The sequence below is a fragment of the Aquarana catesbeiana genome, linkage group LG07, assembly GCF_042186555.1.
Source record: "Aquarana catesbeiana isolate 2022-GZ linkage group LG07, ASM4218655v1, whole genome shotgun sequence".
Taxonomy (NCBI): domain Eukaryota; kingdom Metazoa; phylum Chordata; class Amphibia; order Anura; family Ranidae; genus Aquarana; species Aquarana catesbeiana.
Genome location: NC_133330.1, coordinates 275,366,508 through 275,389,187, shown reverse-complemented (window position 1 = coordinate 275,389,187; position 22,680 = coordinate 275,366,508). Strand labels below are relative to the sequence as shown.

General features: G+C 40.8%; 1 protein-coding gene across 1 annotated transcript in view; it reads right to left on the bottom strand.

Annotated features, from left to right (window-relative positions):
• The window catches only part of LAMC2 (laminin subunit gamma 2), a 70,895-nt gene that overhangs the window by 12,646 nt on the left and 35,569 nt on the right, over window positions 1-22,680 (bottom strand). Inside the window, exons 11-18 of the mRNA XM_073593364.1 lie at window positions 21,290-21,535; window positions 14,549-14,685; window positions 13,664-13,817; window positions 8,963-9,168; window positions 7,062-7,141; window positions 5,347-5,472; window positions 3,693-3,837; window positions 1,056-1,205 (exon numbers count right to left, since the gene is read on the bottom strand). Of these exons, the coding sequence (XP_073449465.1) occupies window positions 1,056-1,205; window positions 3,693-3,837; window positions 5,347-5,472; window positions 7,062-7,141; window positions 8,963-9,168; window positions 13,664-13,817; window positions 14,549-14,685; window positions 21,290-21,535 (1,244 nt within the window). The remainder of the gene's footprint in view (window positions 1-1,055; window positions 1,206-3,692; window positions 3,838-5,346; window positions 5,473-7,061; window positions 7,142-8,962; window positions 9,169-13,663; window positions 13,818-14,548; window positions 14,686-21,289; window positions 21,536-22,680) is intronic.

The following is a 22,680-nucleotide window of genomic DNA, read 5'->3' as shown; positions in this document are numbered from 1 at the left end:
AAAAATTGATTCAACCTAAAAAAAGCCCCAATATCAGTAAAATATTACCCAAATGTACTAATAATTTTTATAGATACAATCTAAATGTCAAAACAATTCAACATGTGTACCATGTGGTACCTTTTAACAAATGTCTCTGAAGCTGGCCATACATTATACAATTTTCTTGTTCAATTTCCTTCAGATTTACCTTCAACTATGTAGTGTGAGGGCCTGCCTGATTGCATACAAAGTGAAAGTGTTTTGGTTTGACCTCATATTATATGTTTTTGGTAAATCTAAAGGGAAAATTGTACAAGAAAATTGTATAATGTATAACTTGTAAAGGTTATATAGTACATAATTAAAGTGTTTTGGCAGTTCATATACAATATACGGCCCCGCTAGGCTTATCTAAGGTGACCAGATATTATACCAGAGGTCTCCAAACTTTCTAAACAAAGGGCCAGTTTACTGTCCTTCAGACTTTAGGGGGATCGGATTGTGGTCAGTGGGAGACAAAATATCCTGGATTCAGTAGGAATAAACAATGCCACAGGCTTTGAGGTCAGTGGGAGTATAAAAATGACATAGTGTCATGGTTAGTAGAAGGAATAGTGCCCCATTATTGATATCATGTTGGAGTATTAGTGGCCCATTGCTGACATGATGTTTGAGGAATAGTGCTCCATCATTGGTGTTGGTGGCTGGAATTATGCTCCACTCTTGGTGTCAGTGGGAAGAATAGTGCCCTAATGCCTAAAAAAGCTTAGCAAAGGGCAGCATTTGGCCCGTGGGCCGCAGTTTGGAGACCATTGCATTATGCAAGCTTATTGTACAATCTACTTTAGATATACCATCAACTCTGTAGTACAAGAGCCAGTCTGATTTGATACAAATTGAATGGATTGTTTAAGTGTGTCCTCCTATTACAATGTGTTGGTAAATCTAAAGGAGATCGTAGGGAGACAGTGTCACATACAGAGACTGACTCACACAGAAACAATATTGATTTATATTTCCAGACTGTCGGTGAATCAGATTCTGAGCGGTTATAATGTATTATATGTTCTCACCTGTTTGTACTTTTGCCCTTCAAAAAGTTGTTGCTCGGCACTCTGCTCCCAGATGTTCAGTTTGTTCTGTAAATTTTTGCTCTGAGATATTTCTGCTTCTACTGAAGTCCTCAAGGATGAAGATTCTCGTCTAAGACGCTCCATCTCCTCCTGTTAATTAAAAAGATGCATCAGTGTCGGCCATAACTTTCCTCATGCAGAATTTGTTCTGCTCTCATGTGATGTTGCTGGAACTGAAGGCTTTTATATTTAAGCAAGAATAATGAAGTATAATATTTTTCAACATGCAGTTGACTTCATCTAAAAAAAAAAACGAATAAGCGGAACCTGCCAACTGTCACTTTTTAGAATAAACTGAAGGCAAATACATAAAGCAGTAGTAAAGTTTGCTTTATGACTGGTATCTACAGGTAAGTCTATAATAAGTCTTACCATAGGTACAATGAATATCTCCTAAACATATACCCTTTAGGAGATATTCACATTAGTAGAGGCTGGTGACACCACCGGCGCATGCAAGCTGTGCTCTGAATCAAAAGCATATTGGAGTATGACGTCCATTGGGAGCACTGTGCCGCAACTGTGACGTCATCGCGGCCCAACCATTCAAACGGCTGAAGCCTGTGAACCCTTAAGGAAAACCAGGTGAAGATGGATGGAGGACTTTGTTTTAAGTCTATCACAATGTGCTAGTATGTGGTGTAAACTAGCACATTATGACTTAAACCACCCAGTGGTCAACTTTATTTTTTTGTTTGGACTTTACTACTGCTTTAAATTATCCACTCATTTACATGTAATCCTTCACAGTCACAAAATCATTTTCAGTTCAGCTAGTCTAATACCCTTAAATCTGTATTTATATTGTGTTGCTTGTGTCAGCTGAAAGTTCCTGCTGCATAGGTTGGATAGGAGGAAGAGTCATTTACAAACCGCTCAGCGTCTGTCTACTCCTCTCTGCCATTCCCTCCATTGGCTGCCACTCCCCCAACGAATTAAATTCAAAATACTAACAATAATACAAAGCCATCCACAACTCTGCCCCCAGCTACATCACTAGCCTAGTCTCAAAATATCAGTTGTCCTCTTCTTCCTCCCAAGACCTCCTGCTCTCTAACTCCCTCAACACCTCCTCCCATATTTGCCTCCAGGACTTCTCCCGAGCCTCTCCCATCCTCTAGAATACCCTACCCCAATCTGTCAGTCTCCAAATCTATCTACTTTTAGGCGATCCCTCAAAACTTTTCTCTTCTGAGAAGCCTACCATGCCTCCACCTAATAACTGTTTTTATTTTCTTCATCAGCTCATCCTCCACAGATATCTCACTTTCATATCACTTGACCCTCCCTCCTAGAGTGTAAGCTCTAACGAGCAGGGCCCTCTGATTCCTCCTGTATTGAGTTGTATTGTAATTGTACTGTCTGCCCTCATGTTGTAAAGCGCTGTGCAAACTGACGGCGCTATATAAATCCTGTATAATAATATTAATTTAGGGGACTATTTATAAAAATAAAATTGCTTTGTGAATGTCTCAGCATTCACTAAAAGTTATGAATAATAACAGTAATGCTTGTAATAATGGTGAAATGTCAGTTTCTATTTGTTGCCTTTTAGAGGGCGATGTTACATTTGCCCTGCAAAAGGCAACAAATAGGAACTGACATGTAACACATATTACAAACATTATGGGTAATATTTGTGGCTTTTACTGAAATGCTAATACCTGGTTCACACAGGGGCGACATGTCAGGCGACTTAGCCGCCTGACAAGTCGCGTTCCGTTCTGTTCAATGGAACCATTCTAATAGGAGCGACTCAAGTCGCTCTGACTTAGAAAAAGGTTCCTTTACTACTTTTGGGGCGACTTCAGGCGACTTGCATTGACTTCTACACAGAAGTCATTTTGTAAGTCATCACTGAAGTCGTGTGCAGGTCGCCTCTGTGAGTCGCGCTGCAAGTCGTGCTGCCCCTGTGTGAACCGGCTCTAAGACACTCTTAGGGTTATAATAAATGAATGTTCTATATAGAGAGAATTTGAAAAATACTGCCACTAAATTTAGTTGATGATCATAGAAAATAAGTATTTATTTCCTATATTTTTTTTTTTTTTACTTTTAACAAGTGACCATGATGTGGTATTTTCCTGATTTATTCTGTATAAACTGGCGAAAAAATAGCCCAATAACATTCAATGTTGTCTCCATTCGCACGTGAATGTACATGCAGTTTCCCAGGTTGGATACCTATGAACTTTTTTTTATAAATATGCTCCTTAAAATTGCTGCCGCAAAAATTATAAAAAAATAAAATAAAATAAAAAAGTCCCAAATGCTATACACAAACAATATATGTAACAAAACTGATGTGAGAATATACAGTATGGCTGTCTATATGTAAAATATAGAAAACTGTACACAGGGTCCCTTGGTTCTGTTTTCTAGAAGTGAATTCCTGGAAGTTCGATAAAACTGCCTTTGATCATCTTTCAGATTTCCAGGAATATTAATCCATTCATCAGTGCTCAACAAGCAAGTTTCAGGGTCATATCATATTTCCAGCAGCATTCACAAATAGCTGTTATCGGTGTCATAGGAGTACCAGCAGCATCCATCAAGAGACGCGAGTCGAGTCATTACCTGGAACTGTATTGGAAGCCCAAGGGAAGCTTGTGCTAACTCCCGAGCAGTCTGAGAGCTCTCATGGTAGGATCTCTCTGCAGAGGCAGCAGCCTGGATGGCCTCAGTCTCCAATGTGCCAACCTGAGTCCGGACATCATATAGTCTGTAAAGACAAAATACATCTAAAGACAATTCCAAAATAAGCAAATTATTGATTTGGCTGGAGCAGGGCAGCTATTTGGCGTTAGGTTACATGAAAATATTTAGAGCAATCCCAAAAATTCTTCAGCACACTCTGACACAAATATATTATAAACTATAAATTGAGTTGTTGCCTTATTTGCTATCCAAAAATACCCCCCCCCCCCCAACCACCACCACCACCACCACCAGAAATTGTAGATTACATTTGGCTTAAAGATCAGTTAGCAGTGTCATTCAACCCAACGCAGTGTACTGTATATGTATTCCCTCTGCCTCTTCTGGCCTATAGCTACACTAAGAGAGAACTCTGGTAAAAGCCTTTATATTCAATGGATATGGAAAACACATATAGGAGCAAAGAAACATGCTGCACACCCCAAATAGTGACTACAAAAAAAAGGGAAGGGTCCCCCAGGGATGGGGTTTTCTAGGCAGCAAAAAATTGTAAAGGTAACTCATACAGAGTAAAAATGTATAACTTTATTGGTGACAATTATATCAAAATGACAATAAAGTTAAAATGTGAGCTGCCTGGGGGTGTACAATGCTGCGGCCACGATGCTTTGCTTTACAGCCATGGCATGATATATTAATAGATGTGTCTTTGAGCTGTTGGAAATTATTTTTTTTACTATCTATCCAATTAGAATGCAAAGAGATTAAAACACCTGTCAGTTTTTTGGGTTTTTTTGCTGTCTGTGCCCCTATTGGGGAGATTTACCCTCTCTATTTGTACTGTTAACTATTTTCAATGAAAGTGAAAGTGTGGGAAAATCCCAAATTTTGGGTTGTCCCCAGGACAGGAATGGAGGGGGGACCTTCCAATGGGGACACTAGTTCTGGTGACAACCAGGGATTCAATTACTTTGGATGGATGTCCTCTCACGTCCTGTTTTGGCTATGGGAAAGGAAGTGAAGAGAAATCTCTCCAATGGGACATCGATGGAAAAAAAATATCCTGACAGGGGTTATAACCCTCCTTTACTCTATCCAAAATAAAAAAAAATAAAAAAACATATATTTTTTCTTTTCTGCTTTAAACCTATGGCTTTAATGGTACAGGTTTAGACCATCCAATATCGGCTATGCCCTGTCCCTCTATATTACAGTGAAAAGAATTTCCAATATAAGGAGCAAATATAGGAACTGTTTTTTCTATTTCTAAAAAGGTAGGCATGATAATTCTGTAGTTACCCCAAATGTCAGCCTTGGGCAAACGGAATGCCATAATTTGTGGTCCACAGGGATAAGATTTTTGGAATATTTATGGAATATCACCTAAGATTTCCTATCTGCTGAAAGCATAGCTCTACTATGACCATGTGTCTGTCCTTTTTGAACAGTGCAGGATGTGCACATGGAAAGTGTCATGTATGAGTACATTTTACAGTGTAAAGTGTCATGTAACTCAACCCCTTCATACATTTGCCCCATTGTGTCCGCTACATCTCATTATAGAACCCCATACCTTGATCTCAGTTTCTCTGCAGCATTGAGGTCTGCGTCTCCTGATCGTAGAATCTGCATCGATCTTTGTGTATCCGCCAGGGCGTCTCCTGAGCTCTGTGCTACCATCTGAGCCTCTTGTTCAAGTCTGAGTTCAGTAAAAAGGAAAGGATTCCATTAGATACAAGGAAGGCATGAAGGGATATCAGGATGGAAATGGTGCTTACAGTTTGACTAATATTTCTTTCTATGTTATTTTATAGAAATTCATTTTAAAAATGAGACGTGATCACATTGTTGGCAATCAAACACAGTAAAACCTAATTATCACTAACGTCCTCCAAACTCCCACAATTTTCTTCACCATTAATTAACTGCCATAACAATTTGTATATTATTTCATTATTGATGGGGTATGGCTTGCTCTCTGCCACAGAGCACATGGATTGATTCCATCTGTTGTCATGGATACATTGATTGAATATACACAGTGTTCTATGTGTTCATCTCAACAACAAAAAAAGTCATGATTCATTAATATTCCTTAGAGACAAAACTTCCTGCTGCAAAAGGGTAAAGCCATCCAGCCACTCCAATCTCATCATATATAGACAACAGAAAATAATGGTATAGATGCAGCTGCATTAGTGCTGTATATCTGGGCGTGTCAGATTCCCCCTCTTCCTGGGATATTCGGCAATGTTGGCGTACAAATCTCTACTGTTTTCAGAACACTTATACTCCTAAACCTATGATTAGACACAAGGATTCTCAACTCCACCCATCAGTCTGTGTGTGTATCTTTCAGAATGCAATAATATCTTTGCAACTGTAAAGCTGAACTCCAGGATAAATATATATTGTGTAAATACATGAGTAGTTTGTCTTCTTCCTTGAATCTTGGTTTGTGAATTTCTGTTCAGTAATCCAGTATGAAACTTTGCCGCTGTGCAGAAACTTCCTGCAAAAGGACCGGTCACTGCTGCTCTCTCTCCTTGTGCAGGGTGACTGGTCTTGTCTCCACCCCCTCCTGTAGTTTTTTGCAGGAAGACTGTAGTGGGTGGAGCCTGCCGGGCCCCTCCCACAGCTCTGATTTTTGCATTGGCTATAAACAGGACAGTGATGAAGTAACTGCTACTATATAGGGTGATATTGGGGTTTGTAAAGGCATTTGGTGCACACAAAGTCGATTTTTTATCTTTTTGTTACTATTGAGAAATACATTTACATGGAAGTTCTTGTGCCTGGAGTCTAGCTTTAACCACCTCCTGGACCGCCGCATGCCGATATACGTCCTAACTTTGAAGAGGGATATCTTTGTTATGGCAGCAGCTTGATGCCATAACCCTGGTATCCTCTTCTTTGGCGGGCAGTCCGGTTTCCGATAATAGTGGTCTCTGCAGCTGATTCATCGCAAGATCACTTTTATCGGCGGCGGCAGAGGGACCTCCTCCCGCCGCTCTCCGCGGCTTACCAGAGCCGTCGGTAGCGGCAAAGGTGATCGGATCCTTCTCCTTCCTGTGTATGGAGACAAGTGAGAGGAAGATGGCCCCCAACCGTCTCCATACCATTGCAGGGCGGAAGTGACAGTGCTACTCTGTTGGCATAGGCTGGTTGTCCGACAATGGGGAAACAAGAGAGAGAGAAGGGAAGCAATGGGTTCTAGAATGCCCTGCTGTAGTGAGGCAGGGAAATTAAACCAATATTGCTCTGTGTATGTACAAGATGTGGTCCTACCTAGTCGCTATTCTCTGGGCTTCTTGACCAAGTGTGGAATATCTGCTTGAGTTCCAGTTCACATTTTCAGAAGGAAAAGTCTGTTATGCAAAAAACAATATAATTACTTTACATTAGAATATAATTCTGAATCTCAAACAATGTTGAAGCATAAGGATTTATGGGCAGAAGATTTCATAGCGAGGGTAATTGACAAACTAAAGCGAAGACAGTACCATACATAAAAAACAAAACACCAAAACCTAGTGCACAAGACCAGTCCAGAGTAAATCTAGCTTAAAGTGGTATTAAACCCAAAAACAAAAAAATGTTTTTATCAGGCACTGAGAATGATAATACACAAGAATGACAAAATAAACAATATGCAGGGAACTATATTTTGTTTGATTTATTGTTTATTTTGTAATTCTTGTGTATTGTATGTGTATTATCATTCTCAGTGCCTGATAAATACTATTCTCCTGAGGAAGCCACGGCATGTAGTGAAACATATTGAGAAACAAATCCTTCAGTCGCACTACTTGAAACTGTACTGTATTATTGGATGAAAATTCTTTTAAATTGACATGTTTTTATTAATTAATTTTTCTAAATAAAATGACATTTTTGATACAATTTGTGTGTTACATATTGCACCTTTAAAGTCCCAATCCTTTTACTCACTATATAGATTAATACTAAGGGGATGTGGTGCCAATATATTTGTTAGATATGAGGCCATCGTCTGAATTTCTCAAAGACAGAGTTTGCTATAGTCCATCTTTAGCCACTTGCAGACCGCTGCAGTCCGACCGCTGGCAGCGGTGGGCAAATTGGTGTGTCTGTACGTCCCCTTTAAATGGCAGGGCTAGCGGGGACGTGCGCAAGCCCGCCGCGTACAGCATGACTGTGCCCGTGGGACCTGCGGACTCGATGTCCGCCGGTCTCCCGGCGATCGTATCACGGAGCCGCAGAACGGGGAAGTGCCTATGTAAACAAGGCATTTCCCCGTTCTGCCTTGTGACATGACAGAGATCACTGCTCCCTGTCATCGGGAGCAGTGATCGCTGTCATGTGAGTTGTAGCCCATCCCCCCTACAGTTAGAATCACTCCCTAGGACACACTTAACCCCTTCATCGCCCCCTAGTGGTTAACCCCTTCCCTGCCAGTGTCCTTTACACAGTAATAAGTGCATTTTTATAGCACTGATCGCTGTATAAATGACAATGGTCCCAAAATAGTCTCAAAAGTGTCTGATGTGTCCGCCATAATGTCGCAGTCCCGATAAAAATCACAGATCGCCGCTATTACTAATAATAAAAAAAAAAATAATAAAAATGCCATAAAACTATCCCCTATTTTGTAGACACTATAACTTTTGCGAAAAAAACAATCAATATACACTTATTGTGATTTTTTTTTACCAAAAATATGTAGAAGAATACATATTGGCCTAAACTGAGGGAAATATTTGTTTTTTTATTATATATTTTTGGGGGATATTTATTATAGCAAAAAGTAAAAAATATTGCTTTTTTTTTTCAAAATTGGAGCTCTTTTTTTGTTTATAGCACAAAAAATAAAAACCACAGAGGTGATCAAATATCACCAAAAGAAAGCTTTATTTGTGGGAAAAAAAGGACGTCAATTTTGTTTGGGTGCAGCGTCGCACGACCGTGCAATTGTCAGTTAAAGTGACGCAGTGCCGTATCGCAAAAAGTGCTCTGGTCAGGAAGGGGGTAAAATCTTCCGGGGCTGAAGTGGTTAAAGACCAATAGCCTTCTTAAAGTTTTAAAGTATATAATTCAATAAAATAATAGCAAAAAGTGATTATTAAGAGGTTAAAAATAATCATAATGCATTTTTAAATCACAACCAGTGTAATGACTTTATTTTTTATAATGTGACTGATGCAGCTCACCATTCGGTTGAGTTCTGCCTGGCCCCCCTCAAGCTGCTGCCTTGCCACTGCTATCTTCATCTTGGTCTCCTGCAGGCGGCTCTGGTACTCTCCGGTCTGGGTCTGTACTTGCTGTATCTTGGCCTGCGCATGTACCAAGTCATTCTGGGTATCAGTCTGTAACCCCTGCAGTGCTGACATCTGTCTTTGCAAGGACTGTTCTGTAGCTAATGAACGGGAACATGGTTACTAAATACGTTTTTCTTTAACACATCAATCAAATCACGTAGGGAGAATCATAATTAATGGATATAGCCAGCGTCATGACTATGACTGATGTGGCGCCATAGCAAAGCCATTAAGCAGCTTTGTCTCAAGGCAATACTCTAGTCAGACAAAATGCTAATTAATAGAAATCATAAAGAGGATCAAACACTCTTTACCAAATTCTGCTGCTATCTGCATAAATCATTATGCAGTCAGATACAGTGCCTTGAAAAAGTATTCACACCCCTTTAAATGTTCCACATTTTCTCATCATTACAACCAAAAACGTAAATGTATTTTATTGATAGACCAACACAAAGTGGCGCATAATTGTGAAGTGGAAGGAAAATAATAAATGGTTTTCCAAATTTTTTACAAATAAATATGTGAAAATTACAGCTGCAAGTCTTTTTGGGGATGTCTCTACCAGCTTCTAGAGAGTGCCATTTTTGCCCATTCTTCTTTGCAAAATAGCTCAAGCTCTGTCAGATTGGATGGAGAGTGTCTGTAAACAGCAATTTTAAGGTCTTGCCACAGATTCTCAATTGGATTTAGGTCTGGACTTTGACTGGGCCATTCTACCACATGAATATGCTTTGATCTAAACCATTCCTTTGTAGCCCTGGCTGTATGTTTGGGGTCGTTGTCCTGCTGGAAGGTGAACCTCTGCCCCAGTCTCAAGTCTTTTGCAGACTAAGAGGTTTTCTTCTAAGATTGCCCTGTATTTGGCTCCATCCATCTTCCCATCAACTCTGACCAGCTTCCCTGTCCCTGCTGAAGAAAAGCATCCCCACAACATGATGCTGTCACTACCATGTTTCATGGTGGGAATGTGCAGTGTTAGTTTTCTGCCACACATAGCGTTTTGCTTTTAGGCCAAAAAGTTAAATTTTGGTCTCATCTGACCAGAGCACCTACTTCCACATGTTTGCTGTGTCCCCCACATGGGTCTTCTTATGGATTTCTTCTTGCCACTCTTCCAAAAAGGCCAGATTTGTGGAGTACACGACTGATAGTTGTCCGATGGACATATTCTCCCACCTGAGCTCAGGGGCGGATCCAGAGTCTAGTCACGGGAGGGGCACTGCCAGAAAATAAGGCTACCTTCACACTGGGGCGGGCGTCGGCGGTAAAGCAGCACTATTTTTAGCACCATTTTAGCGCTGCTATTTGGCCGCTAGCGGGTGGTTTTATCCCATTTATTTCTACTGAGACACACAGCCGTTATATCCCAATATGACATGCTGGTGCGGGTCCTTGAATAAACCCTGCCTGCATTCTGGGATCCGCACGCATAACATATTGGGATATAGTGGCTGTGTGTCTCAGTAGAAATACATGGGATGCTGGCATTGGGATGCATGTAACACTTTATGCATCCCCAAGCCAGTAAAAGACAGCCCTGCATGTTAGACGCATGTCTGCAGCACGCCCTGTGTGAATGAAGCCTAAAGATGGATTTTTCTGTCATTCTATAACATCATTATCATGATAATCACACAATACAGGTGCCATGGCTCAACGCACCTGTACTGTGTGATTATCATGATGATAATGATGATGATTGGTAACTGTAATATGGCACATGGAGGGGGTTAATGTACTCACTGATGTATTACTTAACAGTGGCAATTATTAACCCCTTTATGCTGCATTAGTGGCACTAGTGGCAGTGTTTATAAACCCCTTCATGCTGTAGCATAAAAGGGGTTAATTAACATTGATGGTGCCACTGTCATTAATGCAGCACAAAGGGGTTAATTGCCACTGGTCACTAATACATGAGTGAGTAACCCCCTCCATGTGCCATATTACAATTACCAATGTAAATTATTTAACCCCCCCCCTCCCCTCCCCCAAAGTGATAACCTCTTCAAATGTAAGACAAGGTGTTAACTCATTAACATAAGAATGCCCGCCATAGCTCATTAACATAACAATGCCCTCCGTAGCTAATTACCAAAACAATTATTTTATTTCAGTCATTTTGAATTAATACCATAAGTGATCACTCACTTGCAGTGCACTGAGCTGGCTACAAGTCCATCTTGTCCTCAATCCTGTGCGCCTCTGAATCGTGACGTCACACCAGCCGGGACTAGGAAGCTCCTGTCGGGTGGAGATTACTCCGCCTGACAGGGAAGTGAAGTGACACTCGCACCGCTGTGCTGCAACTCTGCCAGCGTGTAGCAGCGACCCCGGTGTCACATCGCTTCCAGACCCCCATAGTGATACCACTGGCCCCCTCTAAATGAACTGATGGGGCCCAGGGAATATATTTTAGGCCACATGGGACTTTGGGAGAGCCAGGGGAAGCAGAAATAAAGTCCCCGCAGCTGCATTTAGATGCCTCATAATGCAAATCTGGTGAGGTGGCGGAGGGAGAAAGCCTTGGAGTCAGTACTATTTTCTGTGGGGGGGCAATTGCCCCGTTGCCCCCCCCCCCCCCCTCCGGATCCTCCCCTGCCTGAGCTGGGGATCTCTGCAGCTCCTCCAGAGTTATCATGGGCCTCTTGGCTCCTTCTCTGATTAATGCTCTCTTTGCTCAGTTTAGGTGGACGGCCATGTCTTGGTAGGTTTGCAGTTGTGCCATACTCTTTCCATTTTGATGATGGATTGAACAGTGCTCCGTGAGATGTTCAAAGCTTGGGATAGGATATTTTTTTTATAACCTAACCCTGCTTTAAACTTCTCCACAACTTTATCCCTGACCTGTCTGGTGTGTTCCATTGGCTTCATGATGCTAAGGTTCTCTAACAAACCTTTGAGGGCTTCACAGAACAGCTGTGTTTATACTGAAATTATATTACACACAGGGGGACTCTATTCACTAATTAGATGACTTCTGAAGGCAATTGATTCCACTAGATTTTAGTTAGGAGTATCAGAGTAAAGCGGGCTGTATACAAATGCACGCCACACTTTTCAGATATTTATTTGTAAAAAAATTTGAAAATCATTTATCATTTTCCTTTCACTTCACAATTATGTGCCACTTTGTGTTGGTCTATCACATAAAATCCCAATAAAATACATTTATGTTTTTGGTTGTAACATGACAAAATGTGGAAAATGTCAATGGGTATGAATACTTTTTCAAGGTACTGTAGTTCTGGGCCCCCCGAGATTCTGGCAACCATCGCAGTTGCATGGTCTGCTATGGCTATAGTTACAGACTTGGGTAAACACTTTGGGATACATTTGGGATTGTTTATTAGACATGTCCACTGCCGATAAATTTGTTTGTTTTTGTTTCATTTGTTTTTTTTATTTTTCGGATCATTCATTATGATCGAAATTTGTTATTTTGAATAAATTCGTAAATTTGGAAAAAATTTAATTTGTTATGTTCCATTAGTTTAGATGCAATATTTGTTAATTCGGAAAATTTTAGAAATACGAAAATTTGAAATTCCAAAAATTCTAAAATCCGAAATAATAACTAAATAACTAGTAATAACTAAGTAATAAATTATACGTTATGGAATTTCCTTTCAAATTTGGCTGTTAGTGAACGTAACGAATACAAATCTATCCGAAGTTATGAATTATCCGAAATAACGAATGCCGCCTCTAAACGAATGGAACGTAACAAATTAAGAATAATAAATAATAAAAAGGTTTTATTATCATTATTATTTATTATTATTAATTTGTTACGTTCCATTCGTTTAGATGTGGCATTCGTTATTTCGGATAATTCATAACTTCGTAGAAATTCGTATTCGTTACATTCACTAACAGCCACATTTGAACGGAAATTCCAATACCTATAATTTAATAGTTAGTAATAGTTATTATTATTAGTTAGTTATTATTTAGAATTTTCAGGTTTTTGAACTTTCTGATTTTTGTTCTTATTTTTGGATCTTTTGAATCTTCGGATTCTCATCCTTATTTTCGGATTTTCATCCTTATTTTCGGATTTTTGAATTTTCAATTTTCAGGTTTCGAATTTCCGGAAAAATTGGGTTTTTGTTCATTCGAATATTTCCGAATTAACGAATTCGGAACGAAAACAAATTGCACATGTCTATTGTTTATGGCACATTAGATTGGGGCATCATGAATTAGGTATTTCTGCATCAGTAGGATGGGTACTTAAAGTAGAACTTCAGGCAAAACTTTTTTTAAATTTTGGTAGGGTGAGTCATATATTTTAATTTTTGCCATCTGTGTCCAATTGAGGAGATTTCTCTTCATTTCCTGTCCCTTAGCCAAAACAGGATGTGAGAGGAAATCCCTGCAAATTAAGGGAATAACTTAGGTCACCAAAAATAGTGTCCCCATTGGAAGATTTCCCCTCTATGCACTTTTTATCGTTCAAAAAGTGTTTCCTAGTGATAAACCTTTTATTCAATTTCTAGTTTACTAACTTATGAATATATTATATTTCCACAAAAGGGTCAGAAAGACACACATTTCCAGTGATGTGGTCAACTAGTTGTATCTCACCATGAGCAGATTCGGCCTCCCTTAACATATTCCGAGATCTCTCCTCCGCTCTCCTCATCTGTTCCTCCAGGTAACGGTGGTCTTGGGTGTGCACTTGACCATTGCCATTGATGGAACCAGTCAACTGCTGCAGCTGTATCTTGTATGAAGTCATCTGGATAATCAAATACAAACGTCAATGATAATTTCCCTTCCTGGAAAACATGCTGCTCTAGGCTCCCTCCTTGCTTACACAACCAAAGTATTTGGTCAATTAGAGCTGAACTCCAGGTATGATCTTAATTGCATACTTACATTGGGGGTTGCTCACTTGGCTTTGCCGCCATTTACAGAACATTATTTTTTTTTCAATGAATACAAGGCATTCTGATTGGACAAGGTGAAGAACAGGGGCAGGGATGTCACGATCGCCACCTCATTTAATCTGAGATAGCCTTGTATCCATTGAAAAAATACAAGGTGTGCTGTAAATGGCGGCAGTGCCAAGCGAGCGGCCCCCTGTGGTCAGTGTGTAGTTGGGCAGCCACTTGGCATTGGATCTGGAAGATCGCGGCTATCACTGTAGTAGTGTTGATTACTGCATTGATGGTCAACTTCCCCAGCGGTCCCTCAGGTATTAGATATGCATACTTACATTGAACCAATGTAAGTATGCAATTAGGATCATACCTGAAGCTCAGCTTTAATCTCTGCCAAAGGAGAAAATTCTCCACCTCTCCTCTGATCTCCGCCTAGCGCAGAGATCACATGCAAGCTCCAGTCAAGGGAACCTGTAGCACTATGTTCTCCCGGCATTGTAAGTATATAAGCTCATCCCAGATTGTTAGCATAGCTTCATGAACGCAGGTCCACTTTAACCATTGATCCACTCCGCTAGGAACTCACCCTCTCAGTGACTTGGTCATAGCAGCTCGGGCACTCCGGTTGATCACAGTATTCCCCACTAAATCCTGGTTTGCACAGACATGAGCCATCATCCTGGCATGAACCTTGCTGGGAACCCACAGGGTGACAGTAACACTCTATGAAAGGAAACACACAAAGAGGGTTAAAACAAAGGTTACACTCTAACTTTCATTTGGCATTCTCTGAGCCCTAAACTACACAAGAGTTATTTGATTCCACTATATTTTATGTTGATAAATGTCATATTTGCAGCACATTATATGACATAACAGAAGTGAGAAGCATGTCATTACTAATATGCTTCTGAAAATGCTAGTTTCCTGGCTGTTATGTTGAACCACTGGCTTCATACTTTCCTAGCCACTGACCTGAAATAAGTATAGAGTCTTTATCTGATTCTTGCTTGGGGTCAGTCACTCAAAGTATTGAAGGTAGGGGGTTAAAATGACAGCCAGGCAATGTGCGTGTTTTTGCCAAGAGAAGGTGGGGGACACTCAGTGGACATCCTTTAAACCAGCCTATCTTAAGGGAAGACATTAGTAATTGGCTGGTAAGAGCCAAAACCCAGCTGGTCAATGCATCAGAAACCTTGGGATGTCTGACAACACTGAGTGTTGTATACACTCATATAATCATTTTCAAATACCACCATACACCAGCCTGACAGGGCAAAATTACTTCTATGTTTTTAGGCACATTAGAGATTAGTATAGTATAGTATAGTATAGTATAGTATAGTATAGTATAGTATAGTATAGTATAGTATATCAATCAAAATATATGATGGGAGGAAGGAGTCCCGTTAGGGAACCTCCTAAATCTTAGACAAATAGTGTCTGGTACCACATCCTTTGAAATTTACATTAAAAAAGACCTTGACTAGAAAATGGAGGACTTTAAAGGTAGACAGTATCTCACAAAAGTGAATACACCCCTCACATTTTTGTACATATTTTACCATATTTTTTCATGTGACAACACTGAAAAAAAGACACTTTGCTACAATGTAAAGTAGTGAGTGTACAGCTTGTATAACAGTGTAAATTTGCTGTCCCCTCAAAATAACTCAGCCATTAATGTCTAAACCGCTGGCAACAAAAGTGAGTACACCTCTAAGTGAAAATGTCCAAATTGGGCCAAAGTGTCAATATTTTGTGTGGCCACCATTATTTTGCTGCACTGCCTTAACCCTCTTGGGCATGGAGTTCACCAGAGATTCACAGGTTGCCACTGGAGTCCTCTTCTACTACTCCATGCCGACATCACGGAGCTGGTGGATGTTAGAGACCTTGCGCTCCTCCACCTTCTGTTTGAGGATGCCCCACAGATGCTCAATAGGGTTTAGGCCTGAAAACATGCTTGGCCAGTCCATCACCTTTACCCTCAGCTTCTTAAGCAAGGCAGTGGTCATCTTGTAGGTGTGTTTGGGTCGTTATCATGTTGGAATAATGCCCCGCGGCCCAGTCTCTGAAGGGAGGGGGTCATGCTCTGCTTCAGTATGTCACAGTACATGTTGGCATTCATGGTTCCCTCAATGAACTGTAGCTCCCCAGTGCCAGCAGCACTCATGCAGCCCCAGACCACGACACTCCCCCCGCCATGCTTGACTGTAGGCAAGATACACTTGTCTTTGTACTACTCACCTGGTTTCCGCCACACACGCTTGACACCATCTGAACTAAATAATTTTATCTTGGTCTCATCAGACCACAGGACATGGTTCCAGTAATCCATGTCCTTTGCCTTCAGCAAACTGTTTGCGGGCTTTGTGCATCATCTTTAGAAGAGGCTTCCTTCTGGGAACGACAGCCCTCCAGACCAATTTGATGCAGTGTGCGGTGTATGGTCTAAGCACTGACAGGCTGACCCCCCACCTCTTCAACCTCTGCAGCAATGCTGGCAGCACTCATATGTCTATTTACCAAAGACAACCTCTGGATATGATGCTGAGCACATGCACTCAACTTCTTTAGTTGACCATGGCAACGCCTGTTCTAAATGGAACCTGTCCTGTTAAACCACTGTATGGTCTTGGCCACCATGCTGCAGCTCAGTTTCAGGGTCTTGGCAATCTTCTTATAGCCTAGGCCATCTTTATGTAGAGCAACAATTATTTTTTTCAGATCCTCAGAGAGTTCTCTTTCATGAGGTGCCATGTTGAACTTCCAGTGACCAGTATAAGAGAGTAAGAGCGATGACACCAAATTTTGCACACCTACACCCCATTCACACCTGAGACCTTGTAACACTAACGAGTCACATGACACCGGGTAGGGAAAATGGCTAATTGGGCCCAATTTGGACATTTCACTTAGGGGTGTACTCACTTTTGTTGCCAGCGGTTTAGACATTAATGGCTGTGTGTTGAGTTATTTTGAGGGGACAGCAAATTTCCACTGTTATACAAGCTGTACACTCACTACATTACATTGTAGCAAATTGTCATTTATTCAGTGTTGTCACATGAAAAGATATAATAAAATATTTATAAAAATGTGAAGGGTGTACTCACTTTTGTGAGATACTGTATATATAAAAAGTCAATATTTTATTTTGCAAATATTAAAAAACATATATGACACATAAAACAACATAAGTACTGCATGTCAATAATATTACAAGTACATGGATTTATATTGTGTATTGTCATTCATCATCCCCGCCCCACTGGGCAATGGATTGCTTGCTGTAACGTTGACGCGTTTCACTGGTCCATGCCCGCTTCATCAGGAAAATACCTACAGTCAAGCTCTGTATTTTACATGTACAAAATTAATAAACATAGTTATAGCCACCATCATCAACTGCAATCCCCTGGAAGGATTTGATAATTTCTTATAAAACTTGTTCACTACAAGTCCTACATAGGGGACCAGGCTTGTATGCTGACTGATACTGTGTACTATTTAGGATTATGTCAGTCTGCTGTTCTAAGGTCCATAAAGATGTCCAAGTTACGAACTGCCTATGGGGGAAGCAAGGTGTCCTCCCAGCCTCTGCAGCAGCTTCCTGGGAGGGCACTTTGCTTCCTCCATAGGCAGTTCGTAACCTATGACATCTTTTTGGACCTTAGAACAGCAGACTGACATAATCCTAAATAGTACACAGTATCAGCCAGCATACAAGCCTGGTCCCTTATGTAGGACCAGGCTTGTCCTACATAGTATTAGACAGCATACAAGCCTGGTACCCTATGTAGGAGTTGTAGTGAACAAGTTTCAGAAGAAATGATCAAATCCTTCCAGGGGATTGCAATTGATGATGTTGGTTATCACTATGTTTATTATTTTGTACATGTAAAATACAGAGCTTGATTGTAGGTATCTTCCTGTTGAAGTGGGCATGGACCTGTGAAATACATTGAAGTTACAGCAAGCAATCCATTGCCCAGTAGGGCGGGGATGATGAATGACAATACACAATATAAATCCATGTACTTGTAATGTTGACATGCAGTACTTATGTCTTTTTATGTGTCATATATGTTTTTAATACCTGCAAAATAAAATATAGACTTTTTATATATACGTGGTACCTTTAAAGTCCTCCATTTTATAGATAGGGTCTTTTTGAATATAGTATGGTATAGTATAGTCCTATCTGTATAGTTTAAAGCGGAGTTCCAGCCGCAAGGTTTTTTTTTTAGAAGTCAGCAGCTACAAACACTGTAGCTGCTGACTTAATTACGACACTTACCTGTCCAGGGAGCCCGTGATGTCAGTCCCCCCAAGGCCAATCTGTCCATCAGATCGGGTGCAGGCGCCGCCATTCTAACTAATGCCGCGTACACACGAACGGACTTTTCGACGGACTAGGTCCGCCGGACCGGACTCCGTCGGACAATTCGACCGTGTGTGGGCTCCAGTGGACTTTTTTTTCCCAAAAGTCCAACGGACCTAGATATAAAACATGTTTCAAATCTTTCCGACGGACTCGAGTCCGGTCGAAAAGTCCGCTCTTCTGTATGCTAGTCCGACTGACAAAAAACGAGGCTAGGGCAGCTATTGGCTACTGGCTATGAACTTCCTTGTTTTAGTCCGGTCATACGTCATCACGTACGAATCCGTCGGACTTTGGTTGATCGTGTGTAGGCAAGTCCGTTCATTCGAAAGTCCGTTGGAAAGTCCGCCCGTGTGTATGCGGCATTAGGCAAACAGGCAGTGGAGCCTTGCTGCTTCACTGACCATTTCCTACTGCGCATGCGCGAGTCGCTAGGCGCTTTGTGAATGGCCAGCCTGTCTTCTGGGACACACACAGGTCCCAGAAGACAGATCCTTTTTAAAGGAAACCTGTACAGACTGAAACATGGAGGCCTAATTGCTTACTTTCCAAAATGCTAGTTTAGTAACCTGAAAATCCCTAGTCTCAACCACTGATCCTGAATAAGCATGCAGCAAGTGAAATCAGAGCTTCTGATCTGCATACTTCTTCCATGTCAGTATCACATAAGGTTCTAAAGCCATTGGATCAGCATGAATAGGAGAGGTCAGCAGGCACATACAGGTTCACTTCATTTTAGGAAATCTCTCTCTCTGTGTACCGTGTTTCTTAGATTGCATTAGACAAAATAATGAAATATTTCATTTATCTTGGATGTGATTTATTAAAATTTGAGAAAAGATCATGTCTGCGTTACATTCAGCAATCAGCAGGCGTCTATTTCTGTTTTTCCTTGGTAAATTGTAAAGTAGAGAAGCAAGGATCAATCTTATGTAACACTGTACAATTGGTGGGAATATAGCAGCAATAAAACACAGCTTTTATTATTAGCTTATTAAAACGGGAACATTATAGGCTTGCGTGCATAATCCTGACTTATTTTCTGCTCTACCAGCACTTCACGTTCCCTGAAAAAATTGCTGAGTGAGTGTGAAGCCGGTGAGGTTATTGCATGCAAGTTTGTAATGTTCCAGTATTAATAAACTGACAATAAAAACATTGCAATCCTAGATGTGTTACAGATGAGTTATAGTTTATCCTCTCCTGTATCATATCTGCATTAAAAAGACTTTTTATGACTTTCTAAAGCCAAGCTGTAGCTAAATCTGATATTTCAGCTTTGGGTGGACACTGATACCAGTTTCTTGCATACCAAAGCCTGGTAGATGAGACAGCCTGGCAGGAGCTTATATTTCTATTTCCCCAAATAAGAATTATGAAGGTGTCATTCTTTATTAGCTGCACTCCTATTTAGTTGTTATGCATTACGAGGCGTACAACCATTTATCTTTTTTACGGCTATGGCATGAAAATGGGGGAATTATGATGCAGGTAAATGTCTAAGGCATATTTATAAAAAAAAACAGCATATCATTTGAAGAGGAACTAAACCCTTCTATCCTTTACAGCCAAGGAGGTGCCATGGTGCTACACATTTGATGGCTTGACAGTTCAGTTGAGAGCTGACCTAAGCACACTAGTACCTGTACCAGTTATTATTTATGGCATGCCTTGAATTTAAAGTTGGAACTCAGGGCCACTCTGTATAGGCACCCCCCCTCCAGTGCCAGCATTTTTGTGAAATGCAGATGCCCCCACAAGCTCTGCCTGGCCTTCAGTTTCTGGCAGAGCCCAAGGGTGCAGCTGTTCAAGCAAAGGGGATAATTTCCCAAACACACACAAAGACAGGGAAGGCATTGGACTTCCCTGGCAGCAGTCTTTGCACATGCATGGGAAATCCCACATGTGTACAGATACCTAGGACAATGGACATGTGCGCAAATGTCTCGGGGCCCGGGCCCTGTGGCACATCTGCACATGTGCAAGGAGCAGTGACAACATTTCACCTAGACAAGAAGAGCTGAAGCTCAAATAAAGTACACTGTAAAAAAAAACAAAAAAAAAACCAACATCAATATATACTGTGAATATATATATTTATATATAATATCCATTCATAAAATTGTTCTGGGAAACCATAAAATTGGTGAGTATAGTTCTGCAACCACACAAAAATGAAATGTGACTTTTCGGTGGCCCCAGCCCTTTAAAACTAACTAACTTTTAGAAATCTAAGAGTAGGCAGCTCTTCATTACAGAAGAAGTGTTATGTCTCTTCTGCAATAACACACATTTACGGTACCTGAACCCTCATTGTGTATTTCCAGCACAACCGGGCTGCGCTGGAATGACCGACTGCCCTGCGCATGCATGGGATGATTGCATTTCCCACTGGCCTATCAGGAGGCCAACAACCCAGCACCTGAAAGTAGCCTGGGGAGAAGATGACAGCGGTCAGCGAGGGAAGGAATCCCCTCATCAATGGAAGGTGGAGGTATTTTCAAGGGTTTAGTACTGTTTTAAATCTGGTTGGCTGGTAACAGCAACATTTCCAACTATATTCCTGGAGTTTCCAAAAATATATATATATCCAAAAAGATTAAAGGGTCAGTCCATTGAAAAGTGATATGTTCATAGCCAACTGGATGTTATTGCCTGTTCCCAAATAACATTCCATTTCCCAGATTCCTCTGTTACACTCTGCATAATATATCAATTTAGCAAAAAGAGCAGGAACTCCTCATTGTGGCCACAGGAGGTATGCAGACCCACAAGCTCTAGCAAGGTTATTTTGGCAAGGGAACCCCCAAGAGGAATCAGATACAGAAAGGTGGTAAATCCCCCAGTATCAGCCATAACCGCCATCTTGGTTTAGGATGGAGTCATCCTTTAATACTACAAAACTTGTAAAGAAGTTGGAGTGAGGACATAATGAAATACCTCTGCACTTGCGTTCTGGGTTTGGATCCAGTGGGTTACCAAAAGACCCTTCCTGGCATCTATCGCAGTAGAATCCAGCTGTGTTATAAAGACATTTCAAGCACTCTCCGGTCACTCGGTCACAGTTCCCCTCCACTATGGGATCAATATTGTTATTGCAGGCACACGGTCTGCACGGCCTAGGAGGTCCATTTTGTCCTTGGGGGTCTCCAAAATGTCCATCAGCACATATTTCACAGCGAGGACCTATTGGGATAAGGGACAGTTATAAGGACTGTTTATCATTTCATACTATTAAAGAATATTTAAACCTAAGAAGAGAAATTGTATCTATTGCAGCTTACCAGTCCTTATATGTGATCACCATGTATATTTTTATTTATCAGGTTAAATACATTTACTGCAAATACAGAACAACTCCTGGTGATCCTACAAGAAATCTTGTGGCGCTGTCACTTCCTATGCTCTGAACCAAAATCTCAAAAAATATTACAAACCTTCCAGCTATCTTCTGTGAACTACAGAATACCTCCCCCGATGTTATGAGAGGGGCAGTGGTGGCCCGTCCATTAGGGGCACCCCGGGCGCCACCCCCTATACGCAATGGCTAGATTCATGCATAGCATGAATCTATCCACAGCCGCCACCGGGCCACAGCCACCCCCTATTCATGTGTCCGGCCCCTTTTAGGGTACCAGACACATGAATTACAGCGGCCAGGGTTTTTTTAACCACTTCAATACCAGGCCAATTCTGACACTTTGCTCCTACATGTAAAAATCATCATTTTTTTGCTAGAAAATTACATAGAACCCCCAAACATTATATATGTTTTTTTAGCAAAGACCCTAGAGAATACAATGGCAGTTGTTGCAACTTTTTATCTCACACAGTATTTGCGCAGGATTTTTTCGAACGCGTTTTTTGGGGGAAAAAAACTGTTTTGTGTTTAAAAAAAAAACAAAACAGTAAAGTTAGCCCAATGTTTTTGCATTTTGTGAAAGATGAAGTTACGCCGAGTAAATAGATACCTAACATGTCACGCTTCAAAATTGCACACGCTCGTGGAATTGCGCCAATGTTTGGTACTTAAAAATCCCCATAGGCGACGCTTGAAATTTTTTTACTGGTTACATGTTTTGAGTTACAGAGGAGGTCTAGGGCCAAAATTATTGCTCTCGCTCCAACGTTCGCGGTGATACCTCACATGTATGGTTTGAACACCGTTTTCATATGTGGGCGGGACTTACGTATGTGTTCGCTTCTGCGTGCGAGCACACGGGGACAGCGGCGCTTTAAAAAAAAAAAATTTTTTTATTGTTAATTATATTTTATTTTTTTTATTTTGACACTTTTTTGAAAAAAAAATAAAATTGATCACTTTTATTCCT